Source organism: Bufo gargarizans, chromosome 11, assembly GCF_014858855.1.
Source record: "Bufo gargarizans isolate SCDJY-AF-19 chromosome 11, ASM1485885v1, whole genome shotgun sequence".
Lineage (NCBI taxonomy): Eukaryota > Metazoa > Chordata > Amphibia > Anura > Bufonidae > Bufo > Bufo gargarizans.
In genome coordinates, this window is record NC_058090.1 from 89,286,368 (window position 1) to 89,310,324 (window position 23,957).

The 23,957-nt window shown below is 43.8% G+C and overlaps 2 protein-coding genes across 3 annotated transcripts in view; one reads left to right on the forward strand and one right to left on the reverse strand.

The window, feature by feature from the left end:
• LOC122922080 overlaps positions 1–5,049 on the reverse strand; it is a 23,113-nt gene extending 18,064 nt beyond the window's left edge. The window contains exon 1 of the mRNA XM_044272537.1: positions 4,869–5,049. Within this exon, the coding sequence (XP_044128472.1) occupies positions 4,869–5,049 (181 nt within the window). The remainder of the gene's footprint in view (positions 1–4,868) is intronic.
• On the forward strand, positions 4,919–23,303 carry LOC122922078. 2 transcript variants are annotated; one of them, XM_044272536.1, is made up of 9 exons: positions 4,919–5,145; positions 11,097–11,153; positions 15,000–15,107; positions 15,645–15,950; positions 17,463–17,587; positions 19,099–19,132; positions 20,513–20,572; positions 21,095–21,154; positions 22,375–23,303. In XM_044272536.1, exons 2-9 carry the CDS (start codon positions 11,117–11,119, stop codon positions 22,440–22,442), a joined length of 798 nt encoding a protein of 265 aa, XP_044128471.1. In that variant the 5' UTR covers positions 4,919–5,145; positions 11,097–11,116; the 3' UTR covers positions 22,443–23,303. The 2 variants fall into 2 exon arrangements, with proteins under 2 accessions (XP_044128471.1, XP_044128470.1); XM_044272535.1 differs by having other exon boundaries at positions 4,948–5,145; positions 19,096–19,132.
• Positions 23,304–23,957: the final 654 nt, after the last annotated feature.

Sequence of the window (23,957 nt, forward strand, 5' to 3'; positions counted from 1 at the left end):
ATGGCGTATGTCTTCAATCTCGTTGTCACTCGGTTCCTCAATCTTCCACTGAACTGCAAGAGCTGGTAAAAATGTCCAGGAAACTGTGCATGCACTCTTACCATGCAAAACATGCCCTCCTTGAGCTGCAAAGGCAAAATGCTCCTCCCCAACATTGCCTGATATGCAAAGTTTCCACTCATTGGAACTCCACACTCCATATGTTAGAACGCCTGTACAAGTAGAAGAAGGCAGCCAACGATTTCTTAATGCTGCAGACAGACAGGTCTACTCCCCAGTGGCAGTTCATGTGTGACCAGTGGCGTAGCGTGCGGGGGCCAGGGGGGCCACGGGCGCAAAATTTTAGGGGGCGTCAGCAGGACCGCACCTCCAATCTGAAAGGAGAAGATGAGGAAAGAGAACCTCTGCATCAAAGGAGATATTACGGATGTAAGAGGTATGGGGCGCTGTATTACCCTGTATGTTCTGTAGTGATGGGAGGGGGGGGATATAGAATTTGGCCCACCTTGGCCCCAGACCTGGTCACACTGTGCGTGTTCTGAATTCTGGGGGCTCACACCCATCTACTACATTATCTGTATTCAGATAGTTATTACTGTGTTATCTGTGGTGTTACATAGGACTGCAAGTGATATGTACTACATAATGTGTAAAAAGGGACGTGGCCACAGGTCGGGGGAGGGGCAATACTTGGCTTGCCCCGGGTGCTGGCAACCCACGCTGCTAGTTCGTGTGAGGAGAGCAAGGGCTTATGGGAAGTAAGGGAAATACAGGACGGCCTCAAGAAAGGGCAGAGTGTGACACGTGCGGTTTTCTCAGGCACTTTGAGGTGGCCACTTTATTTCTCAGTTGGCAGAACTATGGGATGAATTATCTCATTCCACTCCTTCACATCCTGGAGGGGATGCTAACAAATCTGATTGGTGAGGGGACAGAAGATGTGGCACCTACATTTCACAACCACCTGAGCCCTGAGGAAGGAGGAAGACATAAACGCTCAGGAATTTTATACACAACTACATGGTTTATCTGCCCAAGCGAAGAGGAGGACATAAACGCCCAGGAATTTTATACAAAATTACATATTTTATCTGCCCAAGCGACAGGAGAGGAGGAGCATGAGGAGCTGAAGGGCGACGACTATAACAATGCAGATGACCCTGACAGACCGTGGATGTATGCAGTGGAAATGGAGGCAGGATGGCCCTCCGAGTCCCTTGAGCAAATGACCAGATGCATGCTGTCATGTTTGTGTAGTGATTGCCACATTGTCAGGGTTCGGCAGAGGGATGACTAATGGCTATACACATTATTAGACCCTCTCTACCGGTCAAAAATGGGGACATTTTTTAGACCTTCTGAGAGGAATGCAAAAATGGACTACCATCGCTAGACCACAGGAAGGTCTGACCTGGGGGACCCTCTGCACTCATGCTCCACTACCATGACTGGGTGGGTGGAGGTGCAGGAGCAGCATCAGCTCCATATGTAGAAACTTCAGTCTGGAGTCTATGATGAGCAGTTTTTTTCAGCCGCCTACTGAAGAAACCACCCAGCAGCAGCAGGACATGCAGCAGAACCTCAACCAGAAGGTGTTGGCATACTTGTACTGCTTCTTGTCATGCATGATCCAAGATCCCCTAGACCAGTGTTTTCCAACCAGTGTGCCTCCAGCTGTTGCAAAACTACAACTCCCAGCGGAACGGAAGTACAGGAGGAAACCGCAGGGAAGCACTCCGTAGGGTTCCGTTCCATGCTTCCATTCCATATCATTCCGCATCTCCGTATTTGCAGACCCATTCAAGTGAATGGGTCCGCGTCCGTGATGCGGAATGCCCACGGAACGGCACCCTTGTATTGCGGATCCGCAAATGCAGTCCGCAATACGGCAACGGGAAGCATACGTTCGTGTGCAGGGGGCCTAACTTTGTTGGCGCTGCCTCCATTTCTTTATTTTGTTCCACTAAGGAGCCATTTGGACACTGCTCCTGCAGGGCTGCGCACAGGTTTTTTGCTTTACTGAAGGCTGCTGTATGCTTTTACTGCTCCTGTGAGGCTGCGCACAGGTTTTTTGCTTTACTGAAGGCTGCTGTATGCTTTTACTGCTCCTGCAGGGCTGCGCACAGGTTTTTTGCTTTACTGAAGGCTGCTGTATGCTTTTACTGCTCCTGCAGGGCGGCGCACAGGTTTTTTTGCTTTACTGAAGGCTGCTGTATGCTTTTACTGCTCCTGCAAGGCTGCGCACAGGTTTTTTGCTTTACCGAAGGCTGCTGTATGCTTTTTTTTTTTGTTTAGCAGAAGGGATTAGCTATGAATCTTGGTGCCCTGCACAGTGACGTATGCGGCGATAAATTACACCTGTAATACTGATGGCACAGTACCTACAGAATGGATTAACTATGAATGTGGGTGCACACGGCGAAACACTCTCCCTGCAGTTTAAGTTCCAAGCCTTCACACTGAGATTGGGGCACCAAGTGGGATGAATATAATTAGGCAGGGTGGCCTGGGTATACCTGATTTATCGTGATTCGTGATGAATTAATTCGTAACAAATCAAATTTCTTTTTGAAGTTTGGCAAATCGGACGAAAACTAATTTTTCAAAACTTTGCTCATCTCTACTGATCAGTACAGAGCAGGATACTGGTTTGCTGGATGAGATTTCAGATAGGGAGGGCTACTGTATACACTACGTGCAGAATTATTAGGCAAATGAGTATTTTGACCACATCATCCTCTTTATGCATGTTGTCTTAGGCCTCTTTCACACGACAGTATGTCCATTTCAGTGTTTTGCGGTCCGTTTTTCACGGATCCGTTGTTCCGTTTTTTGCTTCCGTTGTGGTTCCGTTTCCGTTCCGTTGTTCCGTTCCGTTTTTCCGTATGGCAAATACAGTATACAGTAATTTCATATTAAAAATTGGGCTGGGCATAACATTTTCAATAGATGGTTCCGCAAAAAACGGAACGGATACGGAAGACATACGGATGCATTTCCGTATGCATTCCGTTTTTTTGCGGACCCATAGACTTTAATGGAGCCACGGAACGTGATTTGCGGCCAAATATAGGACATGTTCTATCTTTAAACGGAACGGAAAAACGGAAATACGGAAACGGAATGCACACGGAGTACATTCCGTTTTTTTTGCGGAACCATTGAGATGAATGGTTCCGTATACGGACCGTATACGGACCGCAAAAAACGGCCCGCAAAACGGAAAAAAAAAACGGTCGTGTGAAAGAGGCCTTACTCCAAGCTGTATAGGCTCGAAAGCCTACTACCAATTAAGCATATTAGGTGATGTGCATCTCTGTAATGAGAAGGGGTGTGGTCTAATGACATCAACACCCTATATCAGGTGTGCATAATTATTAGGCAACTTCCTTTCCTTTGGCAAAATGGGTCAAAAGAAGGACTTGACAGGCTCAGAAAAGTCAAAAATAGTGAGATATCTTGCAGAGGGATGCAGCACTCTTAAAATTGCAAAGCTTCTGAAACGTGATCATCGAACAATCAAGCGTTTCATTCAAAATAGTCAACAGGGTCGCAAGAAGCGTGTGGAAAAACCAAGGCGCAAAATAACTGCCCATGAACTGAGAAAAGTCAAGCGTGCAGCTGCCAAGATGCCACTTGCCACCAGTTTGGCCATATTTCAGAGCTGCAACATCACTGGAGTGCCCAAAAGCACAAGGTGTGCAATACTCAGAGACATGGCCAAGGTAAGAAAGGCTGAAAGACGACCACCACTGAACAAGACACACAAGCTGAAACGTCAAGACTGGGCCAAGAAATATCTCAAGACTGATTTTTCTAAGGTTTTATGGACTGATGAAATGAGAGTGAGTCTTGATGGGCCAGATGGCTGGATTGGTAAAGGGCAGAGAGCTCCAGTCCGACTCAGACGCCAGCAAGGTGGAGGTGGAGTACTGGTTTGGGCTGGTATCATCAAAGATGAGCTTGTGGGGCCTTTTTGGGTTGAGGATGGAGTCAAGCTCAACTCCCAGTCCTACTGCCAGTTTCTGGAAGACACCTTCTTCAAGCAGTGGTACAGGAAGAAGTCTGCAAGGTAAGAAAAACATGATTTTCATGCAGGACAATGCTCCATCACACGCGTCCAAGTACTCCACAGCGTGGCTGGCAAGAAAGGGTATAAAAGAAGAAAATCTAATGACATGGCCTCCTTGTTCACCTGATCTGAACCCCATTGAGAACCTGTGGTCCATCATCAAATGTGAGATTTACAAGGAGGGAAAACAGTCCACCTCTCTGAACAGTGTCTGGGAGGCTGTGGTTGCTGCTGCACGCAATGTTGATGGTGAACAGATCAAAACACTGACAGAATCCATGGATGGCAGGCTTCTGAGTGTCCTTGCAAAGAAAGGTGGCTATATTGGTCACTGATTTGTTTTTGTTTTGTTTTTGAATGTCAGAAATGTATATTTGTGAATGTTGAGATGTTATATTGGTCTTACTGGTAAAAATAAATAATTGAAATGGGTATATATTTGTTTTTTGTTAAGTTGCCTAATAATTATGCACAGTAATAGTCACCTGTACACACAGATATCTCCCTAAAATAGCTAAAACTAAAAACAAACTAAAAACTACTTCCAAAAATATTCAGCTTTGATATTAATGAGTTTTTTGGGTTCATTGAGAACATGGTTGTTCAATAATAAAATTAATCCTCAAAAATACAACTTGCCTAATAATTCTGCACTCCCTGTATGAGTGGGGTATTATGTGTGAGAGGAAAGAGAGGGGATCTGTGTTTGCGAGAGAGAGCTGTATGTGTGTTTGAGAGGTTCTGTCTAGAGTGTGTGTGTGTGTTCATGTCATGTCATGTTTCTTTGTATACGCACTGTTTTGTGACGACAATGTCCTACAAATGACCCCAGACTTCCTGCTGAGAAATATCGAAAAGCAGTGGCTCGAGTTTCCATCCAGTGTCATGATTCTTTCTGCTTTGTATGTACGTGTTACCAGCCGTATTCCTATCTGCATTATAGAGAAGCATTTATGCAGCCCAGGGACTGGTCTCATAGAGAATAATTGATTCCAGGCTGCGGTGGATGTCTGCCAAAGGGTGGTGCCCCGAAACGAAAGTGAAAGTAAGAAGAGACCAGGCCTAGCACAATGGTGAGACTGATTTTCTTCTGAATCTTTATTATTTATCGTCTTGTATGTTATCTATGCGGTCACTCGTGTTGCTGTAATTTATGTTTTTCGTGAAGCTAGTTGTCTTCAGCTCCATTTCTTCATTCTCTTTGTGTTCTAACAGTGGTACATGTATATAACCAATGATCGGCTTGTGCAGAGAACTTAATATGTACTATATAGATATATATATACACTGTATATATGTATTGTATATGTATTATTTAAGGCTCTAAAAGTACAGGGGCAATTAGTATAAGTGCATCCTTCTAATGCGAGGAGGTAAAAAGTGGGTCCAGAGGAAACCTAGGCAAAAACAAGGAGAACATTCAAACTGAGGCTCCATTCACACGTCCGGAACGTGTTTTGCGGATCCGCGGACAGCGGCAATGTGCGTTCCGCATTTTGCAGGCACTAATAGAATATGCCCATTCTTGTCTGCAATTGCGGACAAGAATAGGACATATTCAATTTTTTTTTCGGGAACAGAATTGCGGACCCGGAAGTGCGTGTCCGCAATTCCGGATCCAGGCAGCACATCGTGCGGCCCCATAGGAATGAATGGGTCCGCAATTCCGTTCCGCATTTTGCGGACGTGTGAATGGGGCCTTACTGAGATGTTCTATCCTGGCGATATGCCCCCATTGTCTGAGATAAGACAACCCCTTTAAGTAGGGTGGTGGACCACCTAAGGGAAATTTTAGATTGACTGCACCATTACACTGTAGGAAACTAATGGAGGCACCCATGAATATTTATTTGGCATTTGCACCAAATGGCTTGCATACAGCAGTTTCTGGTTTGGTATTGGCAATTGATGGTGCGGGCAGCGGGTGAGAGTGCAAGACCTGTGCCCGCATCATAATTGCAACATAAAATTACAGTTGCAGAAAGGAAAACTACAACTCCCAGCAGATCCTGAAGATTTGCATCTGACAAGGCATGCTGGGAGTTGTACTTTCCAAGGGGCAAGGCAATAAAACGTGCCCAAAAAATTTTTTTAACAGTATTTTAACAAACAGTTATTACCTATAGAGTGACTATCCAGTGAGACAGAGAGCCTGAAGGCGACGTCCACTGCCTCTCTCTGTCTTGCTCTCAGGCAGGAGGCAGTTCCGGTTCCCTAATCACTGGGCTGCCTGCTGGGCACACTATAAACTCGCCACCGCGCTCTGCAGACTTCAGATTTTGGGCGGGGAACCTTACAGAACTGGCAGTGCAGCCTGTGCTGCGTAGGGATGCATTTTACGCAGAGTGCAGCACATATGAGAAGGCGGGGCCCACCATGGTGGAAGGTGGACCCAGCTGCACTAGGCAGCACAACAAGCACTACAGGGGAGCGGAGGCACTGGGCAGCGGCAGCCTAGCATGGCAAGTGAAGTGGCGAGGTGATCATCAATCAGTCATCTCGCCACTTGCTAACGTAAGTGCGAGTGCTTATTGAAGTGGCTGGCAGCGGCGCTGGAGCTGCCTGCTGCACTAATCGTTAACTGTAAATCCCAGGGGCCCGCCGAGGATTTCCCTGGCTCCCCGGTGGGCCAGTCCGAGCCTGGGTGCAAGTGCTGTTTGATACAGCCATTAACAGGGTTTATTACAAGGAAATATTTCTACATCTTCTTTGCCCTTGTGCAGTGCAGTTTTATGTTCTAAAGCATTTTTTGGCGTGTATTAGTGAGAAAAAAAGGGCTTATTATTTGCCATTCAGCGGTGCAGTTATATGTTCTAAAGCCCTTTTTTGTGTGTATTAGTAAGAAAGGGCTTATTAGCCCTCAATTACTGACTTTTTTGGGGTGTTTTAATTTCTTTTTTATTTATTTATTTATTTGATTTAATCGTATGTCAGGCCAGGCCCTGCACAGGGGTGTGGCAGAGGCCTAAATGTTTCTGGCAGCAGGGGTCGCAGCGAGAGGTCTGAGCTCCCAGTGTCATCTAGCGGTCGTGTCTTGACCAGCAACCCAGCGGTTCTTGAATGGTTGACTCGGTCATCCACTTTGTCCCAAGTAACATCAGACACCCCCAGCCAGGAGTCGGTGGGTTCGTCAGACACAACCCTTAGTTGGCATGGCCCGGGATCAGGCCCTGTGCCCTCACCTGTCCTCAACCTGCCTCTGTCCTTTTCTGTTCTCTCAGCCAGAGAAGTATTATATGCTGTGGGTTCAGCCCCACTATACAGCAAGGACAGCTACTAGAGGACAGTCAACTGGCCAGCCAACATGTGGAGGAGACATCCGCCGCTTCCTCCGCTAGGCGGGCAAGTAGAGATGGGGAATGTGGCGTGAGAGCAGGTGTTGTGAGCTGTGAGGCTCCTGACCCAGAGACCATTGAGGAGGACATCAGTGACTTGAAGACAGTACTTGATGATGATGATGATGTATCTAATCTACTTGGGAGTCGGGTGACGAAAGGGCTTCATTATCGGGAGAAGAGAGTGACAGCTTGCCCATGAGGCAGCGGTGGAGCCAGCAAGTCGCTATCGTGGCTGGGATTCAGCAGGGGGGCAGCAATGGGAGGTCGGTAGCCAAACGTGCTCGGGGTAGACCACCGGCTTCGCAGGAGCCTACCTGCCCGAAAGTAGTGGTGCATGAGTTCACGGAAGCAGCGGCGGTAGCAGTCAATCAGTGCATAGTGTTGAGGATAAAATCACCTACTCGGCGGTGTGGCAGTTATTTGTTAAGCCGCCTGGGGAGGTGAACATGGCCATATGTAGAATCTGTGGGCAGAAGGTGAAGCGTGGCCAGGGTGCCAATGTTGGCACCACGGCCCTGAGTCATTATATGCAGCATCACCATAAACTGGCCTGGGAGAACCGTGGCTCCGATGTGGTAGTCCAGCATGCCATAGCAACCGCTGCATCACCCAGTGCCACGCACCTGGTTTCAGGCAGTCAAGGGTCCACCACCTCAGCCGAAGGGAGCTGTCGGTCCTTCCCATTATCTGCTGGTCCTGATGCTCCTGCTCCTCCTCGTCAGTCATTCCGTGAGCAATCGATCACCGAAGCGATTGCCAAGAGACAACAGTATGCGTGCACTCATCCAATGGCGCAGAAGCTGAATGTGCTCCTGTCCAAGTTGCTGGTGCTGCAGTCCCTCCCTTTCCAAGTGGTGGACTCTGCACCTTTCAGAGAAATGATGGCTTGTGCCGAGCCGAGGTGGAGAGTCCCAAGCCATCATTTATTTGCCAAAAAGGCAGTACCAGCCCTGCACAAATATGTAGAACAGAAGGTGGGCCAGTCCTTGAGCCTGTCGGTGTCTGCCGAAGTGCATGGCAGGCCCGATGTGTGGAGCTGTAACTACAGTCAGGGACAATACATGTCCTTTACGGCCCACTGAGTGAATGTGGTTCCTGCACAGCCAAACGAGCAACTTGGCCAGGTGAGGCCGCTTCCGCCTCCACGTTGTCACGCCATTGGTCTTGCGACAATGTCCGCCTCTGCCTCCTCATCCTCCACCGTGTCCTCATCCTCCACTGCAGGGACAATTCACAGTGCTCCACCAGCATACCACATGTGCAGGGCACGGCAGTTTCACGCTGTTCTGCACCTCGTTTGCCTGGGCGAACGGAGACAAACAGGGACTGAACTTCTCAGTGTGATTCTTCAAGAAATTGAATCCTGTCTTTCTCCTCGACAACTGAAAATTGGAACCATGGTGACTGACAACAGGAAGAACATGGTGTTGACGCTACGTCAAGGAGGGCTGAGCCATGCGCCCTGCATGGCACACGTGTTTAATCTGGTTGTCAAGTGGTTCCTGAAGTCTTCCACCCATCTGCAAGACATCCTAAAAATGGCCAGGAAACTTTGCATGCACTTCAGCCACTCATACACCGCAAATCACACCCTCCTCCTTGAGCTGCAGCGGCAGAACGGCATCCCCCAACATAGGCTGATATGCAACGTTTTCTCCCCTTGGAATTCCACCATCCATATGTTGGACCGACTATATGAACAGAGAAAGGCCATAAACGATTTCTTGATGATTCAAGCGGACAGGAGTACTCCTCTGTGTAACTTTGATGTCAGCCAGTAGCAGCTCATGCATGACACCTGCCGTTTGCTTAGGCCTGGACTACGGGATGAACAACGTCATTCCACTGCTTGATGTCCTGTAACAGATGCTGGTAAATCTGTCTGGTCGGGGACTGGAGACGTGGCGCCTAGATCTCACAGCCACATGAGCCCTGTGGGGGCTGAACTGGAGGAGGAGAAGGAGGACATTGGAGCACAAGCAACGTCTAGCAAAATGGGTAGTTTTTACACACAGGTGACAGGAGAGGAGGAGCAGGAGCAGCCAGGGGAGCTACAGGGCAATGAGGAAGATGAGGCAAAGGACCCAGACACACTGTGGCAGTATGCAGTAGGCATAGAGGCAGGGAATCCCTCAGAGTCACTTGCACAAATGGCCTGAAGCATGCTCACTTGCTTGCATAGGGACAGCCGAATTGTCAGCATTCGGCAGAGGGATGACTTCTGGCTCTCCACCTTGTTGGACCCTTGCTACTGGTCCAAAATGGGGGCCTTTTTTTACACCCACTAAGGGGGAGGATAAACTGAACTACTATAGAGACATCCTATGTAGTGAGTTGGCTGTTGCCTATCTGCGCCATAGTCCATCCTCTCGCAGGTCTATCCCCCGGGCCCTCTGCGCTCACATTCCTCTGCCATGGCTGCTGTGGCAGGGTGTGAGGGGAAGTAGGATCAGTTCCAGCTCCATTAGCGGCAACTTGAGTCTAAAGACGCTGATGAGAAGCTTTCTTCACCCGCCTAGTAAAGAAACTACTCACCAGCAGCGGCAGCAGCTAGACCTGGAGCAGGACCTGATCCAACAGGTGGTGGCATACTTGGACAGTACCCTGCCACCCCACATTGAAGATCCGCTGGACTACTGTGCAGCCAAACTGGATTTCAGGTTGCCCTGGAAAAGCTGTCCTGCCTGGCCAGTAGTGTGGCATCAGAGTGGGTGTTTAGTGCTGCGGGGGCCATAGTTATCCCAAGAAGAACTCGCCTGTCCATCCAAAATGTGGAAAGAGTGACCTTTGTCAAGATGAATCAGTCGTGGATCAGCCAGGATTTCCACCCTCCAATGCCTGATGCATCAGACTAGATCATCCATGGTGCCACACCAACGCTTTGACAAAAGAGACCGGTTTCTTCTGGCTACCTGCCTCAGCTACTATTCTGATGCTGCCACCCACCTGATGCCACACATCTGATGCCAAGTGCTCCTTCTTTCACCCACCATCTTCAGCTGGTACTCACCACCTCACTCTTTCATCGGGTTACTTTGTGGTCTCATGATGCTGCTGCCACCTCCACAATATGTCACCTTGCCACTCTGTGGCCTCCTGATGCTGCCGCCACCTCCACACTGTCATTGTGCCACTCTGTGGCCTCCTCCTGATGCTGCTGCCACCTCCTGTCATTTGGGCTAAGATTGACATTTAAGGCTGAGTTCATACTTGAGTTATTTGGCCAGTTTTGGCCCCGTAACTTCCCAAATTATGAGGTGTGCAGTGATTCTAATAGCGACGCCTGTCATCTGCATGTCATACGGACTCACAGTATAATTTCACTACCACAGCAGACTCCCTATACGTGTTACTGCAAGGCACAGTGTTCTACACCACTATAAAGGCTCTCTGCAGCCGGGAAATAGCCGTTTTTAACGCGAATAAATTCAGATCGAACCAAATTTTTTTGCGAAAAATTTGGCGAACCGTCCGAATCTAATTTTTTTTAAATTCGCTCATCTCTACTAGCAACTCTAAACTGGGTCCAGTAAGAGACAAAAAATTTGGGTAGCTTGGAAGTAGAAAATGATGATTATGAGTATTATTTTGTAATTTTGTTTGGCTTTTCCAAAATTTAGAGGTGAAAGGGCAAACAAGGCCTAAAATTAATCGCCATTCATCAAAATGTCGCTTTTTACTTGCAGTTATAAAAAGAAGAAAGAAAATGAAAAATACTCGTTGCCTGCTGTATATGCTCATATGTAAGTCAACTATCCTGTAGCTCGAATAAGCCATACAGTGGATATAAAAAGTTTGCACACCCGAGTTAAAATGTCAAGATAATGTATTTATTTTTTTTATATTTTTTCTTCCCTCGACCTAAAAGATTTCAGTTTGTTTTTTAATTGAGTTGTACAGTTTGTAGGTCACATTAAAGGTGGAAAAAGTTCTGAAATGATTTATCTTTGTCTCATTTATTTACATCACTGAAACCTGACATTTTAACAGGGGTGTGTAGACTTTTTATATCCACTGTATGTCCAAAGAATCCTAATGTCCAGCCTTTTCCAAACCTCAAATGAAAAATGTTGACCTATTACCATAGCCCCTGAATTAAATCAGATCTCAGACCACACCCCAATTTAGCCCCTAAAATTAGTCAGAAGCCGCCTAGGCATAACTAGATAAAGCTTGGCCCCATGTAAACTTTTGAATGTGACCCTTCTTATAAATCAGACCTCAGACCAGACACCTACAGTAAATCAGACTTCAGACCAGACACCTACAGTACATCAGACCTCAGACCAGACACCTACAGTAAATCAGACTTCAGACCAGACACCTACAGTAAATTAGACTTCAAATTAGCCCCTCACTGTAATTTTAATTGAGCTTCTAATTCAGACTTAAATTAAACCCCAGATCCAGGGGCATAGCAAGAATTGACTGGGCCCCACAGCAGATTTTTGTATGTGTCAGGGGTGAGGACTGTGTTCTACTAGTCTCATTTACTCTATTAGAAAATACAGGGCACGCTACAGTAATATGTACTGAAATCTATAGTATACACTGTAAAGATGTTAGCTTTACCCCCAAATAATAATACATTTAGGGGAACATTCTCCGTAACTCGGCGGATCCAGCTCCAGTTCTAAATGTAGGACAGTTTCCGAGATGTTTTACATTTAGACCATTTTCTACACCTAAAACAGATGTAGAAAATGATGAATGAGACGGGACTCTCTACAATTTTAGCCCTGGCATGAGCAGGGAACAGTTGCAGTTGGTTAGGTGCGCCACCATCTGCACAGTACAGGGTAAGGTATAGGGGCACAATGATGAGTATGAGAGGGCATAGTACAAGTTAGGAGGCACAGTACAGGAGTATCCCCTTATATCCCTGTACTGTCCTTCCTAAAGGGTGCACAGTACAGGGTATAGGATACAGTACAGGATATAGTGCACAGTACAGGGTAGTGGGCAAAGTACAGAGTAGGGGGGACAGAACAGAGTAGGTCGCAGAGTACAGGGTAGAAGGCATAGTACCAGGTAGGGGGCAGACTCACCAATGTTGCTCAGGCTAGCAGGGAGTCTGAAGCAGGAGGTAGTCATTGGCTTGCAGACAGGTAGCAGCAGTGCTCAGAGGCAGGCAACGGCTGAGACACAGTGCTGCTTCTTCTTTGCTGTCTTTCACAGCCAGAGCAGGAGGCAGGCAGCACTATGTGTGAGGCGGGTGGGCAAGCAGTTGGGCATGAAGGTGGGCACATCCAGGGTCCACTTCGATAATTTGTAGAGCAGCAGCTTCCGCACACTGATGCTCCACCATTCAGATAACAGCAGCAGTGCAGATGAAGGTAGGAGAATCCCTCCTTCTCCTCTCCTCACCTCTCCTTGTTTCTATATAGGCCACAGCAAGGCTTTCTGTACGGGCCTGGAAAGGCTGCTCAACCGTTGACCCTCCTTATCTAGTGATTGGCTCAGTTGGCATTTATTTTCTTTGTGTCATGATGAAGCAGGAACTAGAGACAGTGGGGGGACAAAGAAAGCATCAGAGTGGGAGCTGCTGGGGATAGGTGAAGAGCATTGGTTTATATTGTTATTTTATAAAATGGTCGGAGAACCTCATTCATTGTTGACTTGATCACCAGGGGTCTAGTCGCTTGAAGAACAAGAGATACTCTTTGTAGTGGCTCTCTGATGTGGCTAATAAAGGAGACCTTCGTTTATAATATCCAGCATTGCACTGGTCAAATTTTTGCATCTACATCTATCTTTAATTCTTTTGGCCTTAGCCTGATTAGTAATTGTGCTTGGACTATATTCTTGATAACTTAAACATTGGCAACAAAATGATCCATTTGAAGGTAAAAAATGTATTGGCCTATTTTCATCTCCATGTGCGGCCATCACTGCTGATTGGTGTTATGGAACTGCCGATCTTTTACTCATTTTCTAGAGAATCCATTGACTGTATATACGAACCGGATTCCCAAAAAGTTGGGACACTATACAAATCGTGAATAAAAACTGAATGCAATGATGTGGAGGTGCCAACTTCGTATATTTTATTCAGAATAGAACATAAATCACGGGACAAAAGTTTAAACTGAGAAAATGTACCATTTTAAGGGAAAAAATATGTTGAATCAGAATTTCATGGTGTCAACAAATCCCCCAAAAGTTGGGACAAGGCCATTTTCACCACTGTGTGGCATCTCCCCTTCTTCTTACAACACTCAACAGACGTCTGGGGACCGAGGAGACCAGTTTCTCAGGTTTAGAAATAGGAATGCTCTCCCATTCTTGTCTAATACAGGCCTCTAACTGCTCAATCGTCTTGGGCCTTCTTTGTTGCACCTTCCTCTTTATGATGCGCCAAATGTTCTCTATAGGTGAAAGATCTGGACTGCAGACTGGCCATTTCAGTACCCGGATCCTTCTCCTACGTAGCCATGATGTTGTGATTGATGCAGAATGTGGTCTGGCATTATCTTGTTGAAAAATGCAGGGTCTTCCCTGAAAGAGATGACGTCTGGATGGGAGCAGATGTTGTTCTAGAACCTGAATATATTTTTCTGCATTGATGGTGCCTTTCCAGACATGCAAGCTGCCCATGCCACACGCACTCATGCAACCCCATACCATCAGAGAGCGTTGATAACAACTTGGGTTGTCCTTGTCCTCTTTGGTCCGGATGACATGGCGTCCCAGATTTCCAAAAATAACTTCGAATTGGGACTCGTCTGACCACAGAACAGTCTTCCATTTTGCCACACTCCATTTTAAATGATTCCTGGCCCAGTGAAAACGCCTGAGCTTGTGGATCTTGCTTAGAAATGGCTTCTTCTTTGCACTGTAGAGTTTCAGCTGGCAACGGCGGATGGCACGGTGGATTGTGGTCACTGACAATGGTTTCTGGAAGTATTCCTGAGCCCATTCTGTGATTTCCTTTACAGTAGCATTCCTGTTTGTGGTGCAGTGTCGTTTAAGGGCCCGGAGATCACGGGCATCCAGTATGGTTTTACGGCCTTGACCCTTACGCACAGAGATTGTTCCAGATTCTCTGAATCTTCGGATGATGTTATGCACAGTTGATGATGATAGATGCAAAGTCTTTGCATTTTTTCACTGGGTAACACCTTTCTGATATTGCTCCCCTATCTTTCTGCGCAACATTGTGGGAATTGGTGATCCTCTACCCGTCTTGGCTTCTGAGAGACACTGCCACTCTGAGAAGCTCTTTTTATACCCAATCATGTTGCCAATTGACCTAATTAGTGTTAATTGGTCTTCCAGCTCTTCGTTATGCTCAAATTAACTTTTTCCAGCCTCTTATTGCTACTTGTCCCAACTTTTTTGGGGATTTGTTGACACCGTGAAAATTTGAATCAACGTATTTTTCCTTTAAAATGATACATTTACTCGGATTAACCGTTTGATCTGTCATCTACGTTCTATTACAAATAAAATATTGACATTTGCCATCTCCACATCATTGCATTCAGTTTTTATTCACAATTTGTTTAGTGTCCCAACTTTTTGGGATTCCGGTTTGTAGTTTAAATTCCACTATTTGTTTGTATTGAGTGTGTCATCTGCTTGTCTAGTGCTACTAGTTGTGAGTACACAAGAAACAACCTTGGGACCTACAGAGAAAGCAAAGACTGATTTCACCGCCAAAGTAACCCAGGAGGTGGAACCTTCGTTGAAAAAAAGTGGGTAATATCCTTGCTTTAGAACATGTAAAGCTGACCGTACACCTTAGCTAGCTGATGAACAAATGTGATATTCCTCACACTGCCCATCTACACACTTGGCTGAGTGTCCATGTATTCACAATAAGGAGAGGGTTATAACCACTTCCAGCATTTTGAAACTTAGCATGTCTTTAGATTTTCGGCTGGTAACATTAAGATTGCAGGTATGGTCAACATACTGTACACCTAATATGTATGGTCACCTTTAGCATAAGTCTAGCTAGTGCTTTTCCCTCAACACACCCAGTAAGCATCAAAAAGAGAGTGGTAGGGGATCGGTGACAATGAACATGACTTCTTTTATTTTGTCCCCCACTTTAAAGAGGACCAAATACCTCTCCTGGCATGGCTAGTGCCATAATACGGTCAAGTCCATGAGGTCTAAGATTTACTTACCATTGGCCATAGGTTAGAGGGTAATAATGGATATATATCTTGTGAAAAAAAAAATTATAGCTTTATGTTTTTTCAGTAAAATTTTGCCTACTTTCTTAGTTGTATTGGAAACAAAGAATATATCTGCTCTACTTGGAAAAGAGGCAACTCTAGTAGTCAATACCAATAAAGAAAGTGAAATACAAGATATCCAATGGGTCAAAAATGGGATCAATTTTGCTACCACCAAGCCAAAAAACGATGTTCGCATCCGAGAAAATAGTTATAAGGGAAAACTGAGGAGCACCAATGATGGATCGCTAGTCTTACAGAGTTTAACAAAAGAAGACCAAGGAGAATATAAAGCTGATATACTTCTATCAGACATGAAGAACTATCAAATCATTTACTACCTACACATTTCTGGTAAGTTTCAAATTCATTTAATGTACTACTGAAGAAAAGAAGGTTGCTCTTCTTGATAATAGCCAGTCTCTCGTTACTGCCAATAGCCCTTTTAAATGGAGGAACATCCAGGAATGTCTCAGAATCTTAGAATGTGATTTGGGTATAAGCTAACAAGTGATACCTATCTATGGACTGATCTGTTTCAGTCTTTTTGGATGTACTCAGCACAAATCAAGGATCTGTCTAGATGAGTGAGGTTTCAAAGATATAGCAACACGCCTTAGGGAGAATATGAAAGAAGGCGCATCAGTGGTCGATTAAAAAAAACATAGACTGAATAAGTCACTAATTAATTCAATTTAGGGCTAAACCAGAGAACAGAGACTAAGGGAATTTGTGTTCTTTAACGTTAGAGCCCACAAGGAATTGTGAACTTTCCTCAAGGGAATCTCTAGTTCTCTTACCTTGGAGAAATCTCTATAAAGTGTGGACTTGTAGATAAGCAGAAGTTCTTTAATTGAGATACCAAGTCAGTAGGCTGGCACTGTAGTGAGCTGGAGCAAGGCCAGCTGTAAGCGGATATCAGGCAGTGGTCGAAACAGGTAGCAGATAAGAAAACAAGCTAGTCATAACCATGATCAGCACAAACAAACACACACACAGAGGCACAATGTAACCAAATGGATCTTATTTCTCAAGGCCCAAGTGGTGTGGGAAGGATCCTTATAAAGCTCAAGGCATACAGGGCATTGGTGAAGTCACAGGTACTTTCAGCAGGAGTCACATAGAGGACAGCAGTAGAGAGCAAGCCACATAGAGGACAACGAGTGCTCACAGTAGAATGTATTTCTCCTCTATGATGGTGAAAACCAAGGCCAAAGCCATGCTCAAGTAAGGTACTGGAGGAGATTTTTGGTTATCATGTCTTGGACCATAATACAGTTTGGGAAAGATATAAATTTAAACGTCAATTAACCTGGGCAGGTCTTGGCCTTTAGTAAGAGGTTTCCTATTAAAATAAGCCAATAGTCACTATACATTACTAATTCCTTGCTGCTCACATTCTGATACTTCACGGTCCCTGCCAGTCTTTGCTTCCTGGTCCCTCTCAACAGGCAGGAAATGACCAATCAGCCATGGATCTTCTGAGGCAGGTCACCACTATGGCCAGAGATTGGCTGAGCAGTTATCTCCCATGTGTTGAGGGGGAGCAGAAAGTAGAGACCGACAGGAGACTTGGGAAGCATTGGAATGGGAGCTACAAGGGAATCTTAATTAAAAATATTATTAAAATGCCCGGAAGATTTAACAATGAACAAAAGTAAGCGTATACCTTCATGATGTTCCTCAAATGACAGCAAGTGATGATTGACAGATGTATATACCCAGGCTCTATGATTTTCTAATTTAATTTATTACCTTTGGATATTTTTTTTTTTGTTCTTTTTTGCTTCCTGTTCGTTCATTTTAAGGAAAAAGTTTTTTTCCTGTCTGATTGCATTTAATGTTCTTTTTTTTTTTTTTTTTTAGAAGAAGGAGCTTCTCACAGGACACATGGGGTGGTTGCATCAGTGATTGTTGTATTGGTGCTGTTGGTGATATTGGCAGGAGTAGCATTCATGATGTGGAGGAAGAAGAGGTGCTTTAAATCAAAAGTATGTATGAATTTGTTTCAAGATTATTTTATCTGTTTTTTTTTTGCCCTGCAACCTCAACTTGGGTATGAAGTCATATCCACCACTCAATCTAATTTTAGTCTTTTTTTCTAAACAATTTTTTATTGCTTTAACACATTACAAATAAAATATGAAGAAATTTTGCCAACTGGTTAAACATCTCTTACGTTTTGTGTAATCGGGTCCTATGCAGGTGCATTTATTTCTCCCTTGTGCTTGTCTCTCGTTCTTGGCAACCTACATACAGTAGAAGAGGAGACAGTTGAAAGGGAATGTAAACCCTGACTACACACAGGGTTTGTTTGTAGTCTGTAACCATGGAGACACATAGATCTGCATAATAAGTGTGAATCAAAACTATTTGCAAAATCTCTTACATTTTGTGTATACAGCTCTCATGTCAATACACATATTTCTCTCTTATCCTTCCTTCTTCTTGGAAACCTACAGACAGTAGAAGAAGTGACATTTAAAAAGAAGAGCAGATAACTACATGATCTGACTACACACGGCTGGTTTGTAGTCTGTAACCATGGAGACACATAGATCGGTATAAGAAGTGTCAAACAAAACTATTTGCAAAATCTGTTACATTTTGTGTATACAGCTCCCACGCTGATATATGTTTCTCCGTCATCCTTCCTTCTTCTTGGAAACCTACAGACAGTAGAAGAGGAGACATTTAAAAGAGAGGAGCAGATAACTACATGACCTGACTACACCCAAGGCTTGTTTGTAGTCTGCAACCATGGAAACACATAGATCTGCAGAAGAAGTGTGAATCAAAGTTATGTTCAAACTTGCCAATTTGCTTAGAGTCGGCTGCAAACTAGTACTTACCCTTTATATAAAGAAAAAAATAAATCGAGCAATCTTTTCTGCCTTCTTTCTATGATCTCTACATTTAAGGCTCTTCTGACTACAAGGGGTTGTCAGCACAAGTCAACATACCACCAACATGGCCTTCCATTTATCACAGGACAGTTGCTAGACTTACACACAAACATGTCCGCCAGACTTTAACAAAAGATCAGATATCATTTTAAGGCAGAAAGTCTAAGGCCTGTATTAGATCTGCAGATGAAGCTGAAGATTGTCGGGAAGGACGCGTTCCCTCCTGACAATCGCCTGCTCATCAGTATTACATGCAGTGATCTCCTTCACAGTATGGGGAGGAGTGATCGCTAATCATTATTTGCCGGCAGCAGAGCATGTTTAGACTGCACGATCTGCTGCCAACTATTTTTTTTAGGCTGCTTAAAAATTACGATTGTCCGATGAACGAGTAATTGGGTAATCATCGGCAGGCAGATCATCACTAACGAGAATTCCTATGAATGCTTATTAGCGAGGATCTGCCCAATTATCTCCATGCCAAGATGCTAACGGGCAATTACTAAGAAAACGGTAGTAGAGACAATACAATGAAATGATAGAATTATTTTATGTGGTCAGATAGCTCATAGATTTTTTCTTTATCATCCCAGAAGAAAGTTCAAGTAAGAAAAACAAGAAGCGACCCAGGTAGGTCATATTTTGCACAGTTAATGTGGGTGAATGAAGAAGAAACTGATGAGCTGATGATTATTTGATTGAATGTCCCCATACAAAAAAAAAAATATCCCTATATACAGTAACATCTCAATGATTCATAGTCCCAAGGTTGCCGAATGATCAACTATTCTGAAACGTAAGATGCCTATTGCATAACATGTATAATATGTACTTACTTGCTCATAAAGATCGTACTGAAATCCCCAACACAAGCAACAATGATGAAGTTGATGATAAAGGACACTACCGATCTTGTGCCATTTATATTACTATTGTTTTATGAGGCTACCCTTTGGATCCCTCATGCACCAGGACTGGGTTCAACTATTACCTCTGCATCTCCTAGAGCTATGGCCCTGATGATCAGTATTCAGCACTCTAGCTTCAGTTTAATACATCTGCACTAATCAATGTTGGTCAGTCCATCATTGTGAACTTCAGGAATGTGGTAGAGCCTCAAAGGACTTGATTTGGGCCCACCAATTTTTTTGTTTAACTTTTTATTCTTCTTTATAATGTTCTATACAGCAGTTTCTGGTCCTTGAACTCTAAAAGTCACAGAGATTGCAATATAATCAAGAGCTGTAATTTTACTATTTGTAAGGGGTTGCTCTCCTAAACAGGGCAACAGTGACAGATTTGTTTGCAGACAACAGGATTAAAGTACAACTTGATGCTTTATTTTATGACACTCCGGCAATTTACAAGCAACTCCGTTATATTTCACTGGGCACCGTGTAGATCCAGCATCACAAAACATAAATCAAACAAAATAAGCTCCTGCCCGTCTGGGTTCTAACTAATACAGGTTAGTAGATCACCTATTGAGCGCAGTTCAGACACAGAGAATCCGGCGTCTCTAGCCAGCTTCCCAGACTTATTCCAGACATAACTCCCCCTGACTGACAGCCTGGGAGGTGCTTTATTTCCCCCTAACGATCCCAGCTGGCTACACCTGAGGATCCCTCAGGCTAGGGGGAAAACCTGCCCTGGAATGGGCGTGGACTGGGGAGGTCCCACTACCAACCTACCTTCCCAGTCCGAATAAAATCCAGCCCTTGAACATTTACCAAAACTGTCTCAGCAACCTACACCTTGCTGAAACCACTTTCTTTTTTGGATTTTACTTACTTCACCTAGTTGAGGAACCTGGGTGAGATATACACCCCCTTTTCCATACACTTTACCACATCTTGTAGACACCAAAAGGCTATAAGGGTACTGCATCTAGTAGGAAAGTTTTCATGATAAACCAGTATTATCTGAAAGACTTTTATTTGTCTGTGTGTAAAATATTATAAGGTATATTTATGAGTTATTTTAATTAATTTATTGTAATTTGCCATTCAGAAGGTATGTCTGATGAGGAGAACAAACTTAATCCGAAAGTCTCCAACCCAAGCCCTCAAGGTAATGTCTTATTCTTACCAGCATTTCCTCCTAAAAAGTCCTCTTGATTATATGTCTCTAAATGATTTTCTTGTTTTAATTTTGATAAAGGCTCTGTTCAGCCATTTCTTAGCTCTGCTATCAAATATTGAGAATGCAACCAGCTGCACTAGTGCATGTTGGTCAGTGCAGCACTGTGAAGTTCAGGAATGTGGGAGAACCTCCATAGACGAAATTTATTTCTGCTAAACTCCCACCAATTTTACTGTTTATTTCTGTGTTTTCTATTCATCAGTTTCTGGTCTTTGAACTCTAAAAGACACAGAGACTGCAGTCTAATCAAGAGCTGCAACTTTGCTCTTGGAGACACCAAAAGGCTTTAAGGGGTACTGCATGCGGTAAAAAGAATTATCTGATGACTTTGATAAACCAGTATTTTCTGTATGATTGTGTCTCTCTGTGTATGTGTTCAGTGTCTGTAGAATATACGATAAGGTGTGTTTAAGAATTTTTCTAATTGATTTACTCTAATTTCCTATCCAGAAGATACGTTGGATCTGGAGATAAAACTTCATCAGAAAAGCTCCAGCCCAAGCACTACAGGTAATGCATAATTCTTACCAACATTTCCTCCTAAAAAGTTCCCTGTTAATGTAGGTCTCTGAATGATCTACTTGTTTTAATTTGACTAGAGGCCATATTCATCCATTTCTTAAGTCTACTATCCAATATGGCTACCATTACAGCTTTCATTCAGAGTTTCACCCAGTTTCTCCAAACTCTTTAATGGCAAATCCTCTGCCTAAAGGGAATCTGTCACCTCATTTTCACCAATCTAACAGCATTGCCCAACAGAAGTTTGAAAACACATTCCAAACATACCTGTGTGTTTATTCCATATCCAGAAAAAGTGCTTTTATTCTGTTGAAAAATGGTTCCCAAGTGCCCGTTTAGATGGGCTTTGCTGTTCCCTGTGCCCAAAGAAAACCAGACTTTAGAAGACGGGAGGGCTGCTTTAGCTTCTCATATCTTGGGGTTTGTAGCAGCTAGAGATATGACATATGGCATTCTATGCTTTCAAACAATACCAGACATACAGCATTATACCGACTACATCTGAAGATATAGCTGTTAGAAATTGAGTAGGGAATGAAAGCAGTGAAACCTGCTTTTGTTTTTACTTTCAACTGCATTCACTTCTGATGTTGATATAATGCTGTAATTCTGGTATTGTTTGAAAGCATGGAATGCCATCTTTCAAATAGGACCAGGCTCGTATCGCTTCTACCTATCCCAAGATATGAACAGCTAAAGCACCCCTCCCCTCTTTGCTTTGGGCACTTGGAACTGCAAACCCGCCCAACCGGGCACTTGGGAGCCATTTTTTCAACAGAACAAAAGTGATTTTTCTGGACATGGACCAAAGTAGACACAGGTATGTTTGTAATGTGTTTGCAAACTTTTGTGGGGCGATGCTGTTTGTGGTATAGATGAAAATGATGTGACAGATTGACAACTTTTTTTTATTTTAAATGATATGAAATAATAAACTAAGTCATATCCACCTCATCAATCCCTTGCCATTCCCATGCTTGAAATTTTACCTCAATACATAAGGTGAACTCTGGCAAATCTGCAGCATTTATGCATCAAAATCTGTTGCAAATTCAGCAAATTTTGGTGTTGATTTAGCTCCTGTGGATATCGGCCATGTCAGCTGCAGACCCACCATGTCAGACCATATCCTAATTTTTTGTTTGTGTAAACCCTATTAAAATGTAGTAGATTGTTTTTCGTGATTTTTTATTTTTTTTTACTTACAGATCCTTGTGATAAAACAAATGATAATGGAGATGAGGAATTTCATGATGCTCTAGAAGTTCAAGTATAGACTACAGGTGGTCACACAGCATAGGTGGCTCTGACCGGCTTGGCTTGGCCAAGGAAGCATTTTCAATGGAAAGAGGGGAGAGAGCCCATGTTTCTGTCAGTGGCTTTGGCTTGGCTGGTGTGTATGGCCAACTTTTAGGACTCATGCTGATGAGAAAATACAAGATTGGTTCTGTACAGATCCCTAATACACAGCTCACAATGTCCATGAGTTGATGAGAAAAGATCACAACATGATCCACCGCATGCCGCCTCAAGACTGGATTCTCCTCTAGAAGCATAACCACATATGAGACAATCAATCATCACTGACAACCTGATTGCTATATATAAAGGCTATGGACATCTTCAGAGGCTTTTTTTTTGTGATTGCAGTTCACTCATTTTGAGGTAATAATCTTTTTTTCAATTGGTATGTACTAAATTAAAAGAGTCGGTTTGCAGGCTGTCACTTTTTGTTTTCTTTGAATCTCGTCATCTGAGGGTTCATGTGTTGATCTTATCTCGGATCTCCTGACCTCATAAACACTTTCATAAGAACTGAGCTATAATGAGTGTTTATAAGGCCAAGAGATCATCGATAAGAGGTACACATGAACTGTCAGATGACGAGAGTCAAAGAAAACAGAAAGCGACAACTTGAAAATAGACAGATTTTTAACTCTTTCATTTTAGAAATGGCAAACAATTTTTCATAAAGACAAATAAAAAAAAAAAATTTAACTAAAAATGAGTAAAATCCAAATCCTTAAAAATGCCCCCGAAGGTGCCCATAGTATTCCAATATTGTTTACTGATTTTTTAAAATAAAAAATAAAGTTGTGTGGTTGTTCTCTACAAAAGGTAGCACCACATAAATATATTTTCTTTGTATATATTTTTTTTTTACATGAATGTTCTTGCCTTGTGGTGGCAGCGGTGGCTTAGCTACCATAGAGGCAGGATACATGACTAAGTGGGAGTTTGTTAGAGCTGCCACCTGCAGCAACTAGGGGACGCTCATTGCACACAGTTTATACACCATTCATTATGTATAATATTAGGGGTATAAATGCATATGTCAATAGCGCCACTTAGTGGTGGTTGTGTTTAACACAGCATTGAGAATGGAGAGGAGGCTGAACGTGGGTGGTTGTCTCGATTCACTTCTATGGCAGTTTATAAAATAGTGTAATGCACTTAATTATATTTGGAACCTTCATAGAAGTGAATGGATGTGCAATAAATGTCAACATAGGAGTACCCCTTTAAGATTACAGGTCCCTCATACCAGTCCTTGCAGAATCAACAGATACCTGGAAATATAAGATACGATGCCAGGAATTGAAGAGGATTATGTGATGTGCCGGATCCAGGTTCATGTGGGCCCTTGGGCGATAAAGTCTCATTGGGCCCCCAAGTGGCATTTTGCACGGCGCGTACAGCAATGAAACTGCATGTATTATAGATGAAATACCTTACACAGAGCGGAGATATGGGAATCAGTCCTTATGTGCCTACTTTTATTTTCTACCAG